At 26.8% G+C, this 9181-nt stretch overlaps 1 protein-coding gene across 1 annotated transcript; it reads left to right on the top strand.

Annotated features, from left to right (window-relative positions):
- The first annotated feature begins 5446 nt into the window (after positions 1-5446).
- On the top strand, positions 5447-6675 carry LOC109798621 (bZIP transcription factor 44). Its single transcript, XM_020358951.3, has one exon. It carries the CDS (start codon positions 5979-5981, stop codon positions 6444-6446), a length of 468 nt encoding a protein of 155 aa, XP_020214540.1. The 5' UTR covers positions 5447-5978; the 3' UTR covers positions 6447-6675.
- Positions 6676-9181: the final 2506 nt, after the last annotated feature.

Genomic DNA, 9181 nt, shown 5'->3' with positions numbered 1-9181 from the left:
ATTTGTTTTCATGATATTATAACTTTTTTTTGGTACTTCACTGTCATCTACTTTCGATCAGTAATTCTCTTCAGTCTCTTTTATGATTGCATAAAATATTGACCATAAAATATAATTTCATATATTAAATTAAAAAAATATAACTCAAAACAATATTTTTTTTTTCCACAAGCATAAAACTCAAACAAGTTAGTCCATTAAATTCCTGCAATTACTTTTAAGCTGCAGAAAATGAAATTTCAAGTGGTCCATCCAGTTGTTGTATTAACTAAAAATAAAACATTTTTATTTATTTATTTTTATTTTTTATTAGTGATACATATAAATATTTTTACAATAATTGATTACTTCAGAAAAAATATTTCGGAATTTATTTTTATTTAATTGTTAATATAAAAATTCCACTTTAATAACATGTAAAATTAGTTTCTTGCATTAACTATAGTTATATAGTGTATTTGAATTAAAGTTAGAAAAATATTTTTACAAATTTCAATACATAAATTACAAATTATAATTCACAAATAAAAAATTGATTTTTTTTATCATTTTAAAGTCCAAATCTAAATATGCACATATTTAATGAGTTGATATGTGTTCCACGAATGCGTGATATTAAGAACGACTTATGCACAAAAGAAGTTGTGAAATGCAAGACATTGATTGAAGAGTGATGAGCATGCCATGATAGATAGTCATGACATAAATAAACGACATGTTCTTGGCAAGGAAAGGTCCTACACCATTTTTTGGTCTTAGATGTTGGGAATGTTTAGTTTTGGTTAAGAATTTAAGAAACTGTTGTTTTTTATTTTTATAAATAAATAGATAAAATGTTTTTTTATTTTAAATGAATAAAAATTAAAGTAAAATATATTATTCTAATAGTTTTATTTAAAAAAATAAATAAATAAAATATTTTTAAGTAATTATAAAATAAAATATTTTCTCTAATAATAACATATATATTTATTACTTTTTTATAGATGTACATATGCTAAATTTATTGTAGAGTTGTATGCTTGTAATTTGATCAAATTGACAAAAATGAAATAAAAATGTGATGAAGAATTAAAGATTATGATGATGTAGTATGAGCAAAAAATCATTCATGTAGGTTGTGAATGATACATGATAACATAACATAAAAGGACATTCTATTAATGAGAAAGCAACTCCCTTGGAAGGTGTGTGATGTCCATCCCTTTCATGAACAGAAACTAGACTGCAAAAATGTCCTCTTTCAAGTTGATGTATGCTGATATTTTGCATTGTGATGTTGATTTTTTTTACAAATCCATCCATTCACAAAAATATTTCCTCAGATTACTCCTACCTAGTATGACAATTTTTCCTATTATTGTATGTTGTATTTTACCCCTCCTAATTTTTTTTAAGTATAAAATATTATTATACTATGTTCTTTTACAGTATTAATAAAATATTAATTTCGTCACTTTTAGAACATTTAAAAAAAATTCATATAAACACTATGAAGAAAGCAAACCAAATAATACAAGACTTGTTTAAAATACCCATAAAAATACAACAAGTATTATATTGTGATATGACGCTTTTGTCCTTTTCGTCAAAACTAATGGGAACGGTAATTGGGTAAACACTTTGGCAGATTTAATATTTCTCGTCAATATAAAAGGCTGGTCTCGCTAATCAATGATTTTTTTTTAGCTTAATATAACCTAATTTTTCTAAATTTGCTTGATCGCTTTCCCGTGTCATTCATATATTAATTTTAGATCTAATTTTTGTAACATTGTAATTTTTTTTAATTATTTTATTTTGTCAATAGTTATATATTATGATATTTTGAGATGTGATGTTGAAAGATTTTAAAAGTTAAAAAATTCTTCATAAATCTTTAGATGTTTTAAATATTTTTTTATTATTATTTTTTATGTAAGAATTCAGTTTGATCATAAGAAAAAAATTATATAAAATTTATTTTAAGAATTGAATCTCATAAGTTCAATCTTAAAAATCTTAAAGTGAAAAGTAGAGAAAATGACTCTCAAATATGAAAGTTTCTATTTATTTTTTAGCTTGCTTTTAAGAAGGTGATTATGTCCTTGAAATTTTAATTAGTTATGTTCATCAATTCAAGTCTTTAGAATTGTGAATCAGAGCTGCTGAGTTGTTTGGAGTTTTCTAAAAACGCCTGGAAATGCTTTTCTCTTCCCTCTTCCTTTTGGTTTGTAAGGTAAGGAAAGTTAGACTAATTATTGTTAATTTCTTGTTATCCGGGTTGTTTTTCACTTTGATTGATCGCTTGAATTACATTTTTGGGTGACTGTTATAATGTGTTCTTCTTTATGTGAAATTGTATGTTAGATGACATGGGTGTGGTGTAAATTTAATATATTTGAGTTGCTTACCTTTTAAACTTGTTTGATGACATATTGAGGTGATTTGTTATGCGCTGCTAAGTTGTAAGTTACCGTGTGATTTTATTATAAGGTTTACATGTTGACGTGAACAGTACAATTGTTCTTTATTTCTATACTTGTAATATAATTATCCTATTGTATTCTAATTTATCTTTCTATATGTTCTTAGTGGTTAGATGATCATCATATTTTCATGAGAACAAGATAGAAATAGACTTAAAAAGTTTGGGGTATAGATAGTCGTGTTGTAATTTAGGCTTATATATTATAATTTTGGTTCCTATATATACATATATACTTATATAGTGTTTGAGCTATTGCAAAATTTTTATTACATATATGTATATTATCACTGTGTTTTCTAAGAACTATAGATATTTAAACTTTAGATAATTATTTTATTTTTGTTTCTTCTCATTATCAACACAAACGCTTTATACTTTTGAACATATTTTATTTAAAAATAAAATATAATTGAAGTTAAATATAAATAATCAATAAACAATTAGAAAATATCAACAATTTGAATAATTTTAATATCGTAGAAGTAAAATAAAATAAAAATTGTGAACAGTGTAACTAAACTCGCTTCTCTGCATTAAAAAAATAAAACAGTTATTAATGAACGGTTCCAAAAAAACAACACAAAATTATAAAATATAATTAAAAACAAATATGTCAATATAAAAATAGTGAAAATAAAGTTACTAAAAGTGATATCTCTTATATTAATGATAAATTATGTTTCTTTTTTAAAGAATTTGAAAATAATTATTTTAAGTTTTATAGAATAAAAATACTTTTTAAATAATTCTTAAAATTATATAACTAATTTTAAAATAAAAGGCCGATAAACCATAGTTAGTGGCACTTAACATGTTTCTCTATTATTTCAATTCATCATATTAACAATTGCACAAAATCAAAGTTTATAATATAAAATCTTCCATTACTGTAAGATGAATAAATAATAGTATATTTTAAGGTGATTATTATTATTATTATTATTATAAACTTTTATTTTATGGAGAAAAAAGTAGAAAAGTTAAAAAGAAAAGAAAATAGTCAATGAAGCTTAGATCTAGCAGAAAGAGATCTCTATATTTAATACTTTTAATATAAGAGTTAATCCCCTATATACTGTTAGTATAGAGGTTTTTTTTACTGATAACTAATTAGATTTTTTAATTGTGTTATATTACTATTAAAAATAAATGTGTTTATAATAACATGATACAATTGAAAGATTTAATTGATTGTCAGTGTAAAAAAACTTTACACTGACAGTGTATAGATAATTAACTCTTAATATAATTTTCTTTGAAAGAGAATACATGTAAATAGAAGAAAAAAATAATAATAAAAAAAGTTATAAATAGTTTGATGATAAATAAAACAAGATGGAATAAAACATAATTGCATATGCATTTCCTTTTATATCCGTTCATCCAATTTATTTTATCCGTATTATAACATCTCTGTGCATCTTTGATTATGTAAAAATAAATATATAAAAAACACCGGAATCGGGATCACAGCACGATAAAGGAATTTTATGATAACTTAATTGACGAAAAATAGTTAGTTCATTGAATGTAGCCGCAAGGAAAATGTGCAACTAAAGTCTAAAACCCTCCACCACCCTTGGTTTTATATTTGATTAGAGACCCATTTCAAGGAGAGAGAAAAAAAAAACCCTCTTAAACGTGTCTTTAATATACTACTATTTTTTAAAATGGATAAAAGATACTACTATTAATTATCAAAATATTAAATTAGATATGTGAAAATCTAAGTTTGATTCTTTTAAATTTTTGTAATATTTTATACGAATTTAAAAATATAAAATTATTTAATATTAACTTTTGAATAATTATTTTTTATTTATAAGAATTAAAATCACAACAAGATTGAAACATTAATATTTAATACATATGATCTCAACTCTCATTATTAGACTAATCTTGATTAAAATATTTCTATTTAAATATCACTTAAAATACAAATATAAAAAATGATAATATTCTTTATTGTTATTTCGATTATGTCATTTTAATTATTAGCTATAATTGTTATTTGTGTTTTTAATTATTAAAATATAAAGTATTATACATGTTTGAGAATAAAAAAAAGAATGGTTCATACTAACTTGTATTTTAAAAAAGTTGAAAATTGAACATAAAATTTAAGAAGGTAAGGTACAGTGGTAGCCATGAGATACTCTGTGAGGATGGGGGGTCATTTAATTGTTCCGACACTTCATTGTCGTATCAGAGAGGCTTTTCACTCTGTGGGGGACAAGTGAAAAAGATGGAAAAAGTTTACTCAATAACCTGCTAGAATAATTTCCTTTCTGTTGCACTGTTAAATCCTCACATTTTCTCACATCAATATTATGATGATACAGCATGTTAAATTTAAGTAAAATACAATATAAAATAAATTATTTTTAATTAATAGCTTACTTAAATGTGATTTTAATCATGTACAACAAGTGAGTTAATTTATTTTAAAAAAATTCTTAAATTTTCATTCCTTAAAAATACAAATTATTGTTTTTATCTCTACTCCTACGTGCCATGTGATACTTTTAATATTTTTTAATCTTTAAAATAAATGTTAGAGATAAAATTAATAATTTTAAATATTAGAGTGATAAATAAAAATTATTTTACAGAAACTAAAACTTATTTAAAATAATAATTTTAAATTTCTGAAAATAAAAAGTAAAGTTTGATTAGAATTGGAATACATTAAATAATTTATAATTCTATATTTGTAGGTTTTAAAGGTAAAAGAGATGTGTGGTTTTAGTGGACACAAGTTCAGAAAACTGTTGTGTCGTGGGAGAGTGAGAGTGTGATGCTACTTTTGGATGTATCTTAAACTATGATGATGCATTGTTGCTTCCCAGCTGTATCTCTGTACCCTTGTGGTGTCTTCTCTCTTATATTTTTTACTTAATAAACCTCCTTTTTCAATTTAATTAATTAGAGCAACAACAAGTTGTTGGCTTTTTTAGTTCTATAAATTCTCCCCTAGAATCACATAAACTCCTCTTCCCCTATCACACTTTCTAGATAGACAGATATTTGTTATATATCCTATGGTCCGTGACACCTCTCTCTCTGTGCCAACCCTTTCTTCCACATGTTGAGTTTCCACCTTTCTTAATAACACCCCACCCTTTCTTCTCCTTCTTCTTCAACCTCCACAACCCACATCACAAGCCTCAAACTTTTCTCATATTAAATGTCCAACATCTTGTTGTTGATGTTTGAAATTCATGTATCCGATTCTCAGTGAAATCTTCTTTTCCGGGTGTATGATCAATTCCACTGTTCGGCGCAGGACCCATTTAGTTCAATCCTTCTCAGTTGCCTTCCTTTACTGGCTTTACTACGTTTCATGATCTTCAACCCTTAATTACTTTAACGCAATATCTTCTATATTATTATTATTATCTAGTACTATTAGTATTATTATATTATTATTATTATCTTCAATATACTATTTTTGTATCAAAGTTTGTGTTTTGTGTATCTGGGTGGTGCCAACTGAGAAGGGTTGAACATGGCTTCATCGAGTGGAACGTGTTCGGGGTCGTCGACTCAGCTTCAGAACTCGGGTTCGGAGGGGGATTTGCAGGTGATGATGGATCAGAGGAAGAGGAAGAGAATGATATCGAATCGGGAATCTGCGCGAAGATCTCGCATGAGGAAGCAGAAGCACTTGGACGATCTGGTTTCGCAGGTGGCTCAGCTGAGGAAGGAGAATCAGCAGATTCTCACAAGCGTCAACATCACCACGCAGCAGTATTTGAGCGTTGAGGCTGAGAATTCTGTGCTCAGGGCACAGGTGGGTGAGCTTAGCCACAGGTTGGACTCTCTCAACGAGATAATCGAGGTTCTTAATGCTTCCACCGCTGACCCTATGCTTAATAATAATAATAATAATAATAATAATACCTTCTTCAATCCCTTCAACATGGGCTATCTCAATCACCCTATTATGGCCTCTGCAGACATATTGCAGTACTGAGACAAAAGGGGTATTGTAATTGATTTCTTCTTCTCCAGTCTGTTGAGAAATTGTAATCTCTCTCATAAGGAATAATCAATGTGTATCATTAAAAAAGGTCGGATGGTTAGGTGCTGGTTCTGTAAATGGGGCATGCTCCACTACTGTTTGTTTCTTGTCAATTCTCATGCACTTATCTTATGATAATAATAATAATAATATTGACCTGGTTCGGTTCTCTATGTTATAATTAATCTCTACATCTTCTTGGCTTTTTTTAATTGAATGATTTGTTGTAGTTGATGAAATGGGTGTTTGTTTGACCAAAATTAAGATGGTGGACAAAGTTGAATTTATTATTACTCTAGTAATTTTCGCTTGAATGAACCTGGACATGGTTGGTTCGTCAAGTTAAGTCTGTTTTTCTTTAAGATGTTTGGTGTTTCGTCCCACTAGGTTGCTTGGTACAGAGTCATGATAAGCGCAGGGCAAGTTGAAACGCAACTTTCCACGGGTCTCGATCCAAGTAGATTGTTATGTGAAACATGAATATTGGTATTGGCATTGGACCAACTTTACTTTGTTACCGTCGCATATTGTACTATGTAAATTTTGAAATAAAACAATAACATGTACTGGTAGTGGTAGGTGGTAGTATACTAGGGTTCACATGTTTTACTATTTATTCAAACAGTTCATCTAATATATATTGCTTTTCAATAATCGAGATAAGAAATTTTGGGTTTTGAAGCTATTACTATTACTATTAGTTCTGGGAGTGATTAGGATTCCATACATAAATTATACAAGTGATTTTATGATTTTATGTTGAGAATCTTTTCATTATTAAAATAAATTATTTTTTGAACGAGTTTAAACAAGACACTTTAGTAACATTCAAAATTATGTTATATAAAAGATCGATAGAGCTAAACGGATAATGATAAATTTAGACTACTAATAATTTCTTGTACATGATGTTGCTACTGTTTAAGTAGGTACTGATAGAATCATAATTCTTTATCAAAATAGCCTTTGATTATATGTTCTTAATGAATAATTATTTTTTTAATTAACGAATTTAAGATAATAATAGAAGCCGTCAATACTAAGTAACACATTTCAACATTTCAACCTATAAAATATTCATCGGTGCGTGAAATTATTCCAACTAGTGTCTCAAATTCAAATCGTATATAATTATATTAAATATTTGAAAGAAAGACTTTTTGTCTATAATAATTATATTCTATTCAAGTAAAACTATCTTATGTAGGTAATACATGTGGTCAAAAGTAAATATTTAAACAAAGATCACTATAACTCTGATTGCATTTTGTCGTATCTTAATTATGTGAAATAAAATAGGTAAGAAATGGGGAGGAGAAAATGAAAATAGGATAGTGAAAATAAGTTAAAAGATTTGGAATCAAATGAGGACGTGAGAAATTAAAAAATCACGTCCAACAGAAAACACACATTCTAATACAGAAAAATAAAATAAAATCTTGTGTGTAGTTTTTTTTTAACTCCGATTGAGTTGAACTTAACTAATTTTCAAACACACTCTAAATTTTATTTTATTTCTTAACTATTTTTACTTACCCATTTTTTTCTCCACTATTTCTCTACTTTTTTTTTTCTCTCTTAACCAAAGACAAACCAAAGGAAAAGCCTCAAAAATAGGAACAAAAGAAAAAGACAGGAAGAGCATATAAAAGAGTAGGGCGTGGTAATAGTGGTTGCAGTTTGGAAGGAACCCTTTAAATCAGAGATGTACACAAAACCATATTCGGGTATGGGTAGTGTCTGCTCTATGTCTGGCTCCAACTTAGAACCATTATTGTACTCTTTCGTTAAGTTTCATATACAAGACATTTCATCTCTACCATCCTCAATTTTCCTTTTGTTTGTCTAAGGAAGCAAATATGAGTTTAATAATAGAGGTAAAGTGGGAACCAAAAAAGTGACAACAAAAACTCAAAGTAATTAAAAGCTGAAACTTTGGCTTAAAAGTTGCTGGGTCAAGTAATAATAAAGACGTGCGTATTTTGAGGAGAGAGGTGCACCCATGTTGTAATGCACGTGCAAGGAACAAAGTTTTCAGAGAAGTATATAGGGACATGGAGTTAATTGAATTGGAACCTCAGAACTGAAGACAGGGTTAATTTGCATGTCTTCTCACACTTACATGAATCTTATTAAGTTAATACACCAAGCAAGATCAAGCATGTGACTACTCTTACGGAGATTGCTTAAATTCAGTTCATACTTTAAGAAAATATATGTTAAGACTTTAACAAATTAATTAAATGTTATTATAAATATATTTTTAAAATAATTATTATAAAAGTAAAAAGTTATGTATTATATATAATTTATAATTTTTAACTATATTATTAGTTTGATGTATAAATCAATTTTATCAATGATTATTCTTCATTAAAAGACTAATTAACCATTTTTAGTAAAGTCTCATTTTTCAGTCATATTCATAAAAGTTTTATTTAAAAGATTTGAACTTAGTTTCAGAAGGATAAGCATACATTGATATATATAATTTATAATTGAATGTTAAAGTAAAATAAATACATTTGATATTACTACTAAAAGTGAAAAATATCTTATAATTGAAAGTATTGTTCAACATTCTCTTTCTTTATTAAATTTAATTATTTATTTTCAAGTCTTCAACAATTTGAACAGTCTAACTCATCAAATTAAAGTATTTAAAATTTTGCATTGATCTGTTTGAT

This window comes from Cajanus cajan, chromosome 8 (assembly GCF_000230855.2).
Source record: "Cajanus cajan strain Asha chromosome 8, NIPB_CcT2T_4, whole genome shotgun sequence".
Taxonomy (NCBI): domain Eukaryota; kingdom Viridiplantae; phylum Streptophyta; class Magnoliopsida; order Fabales; family Fabaceae; genus Cajanus; species Cajanus cajan.
Note: the sequence above shows the minus strand (reverse complement) of the source record. Positions and strands in the feature narration are given on the sequence as shown.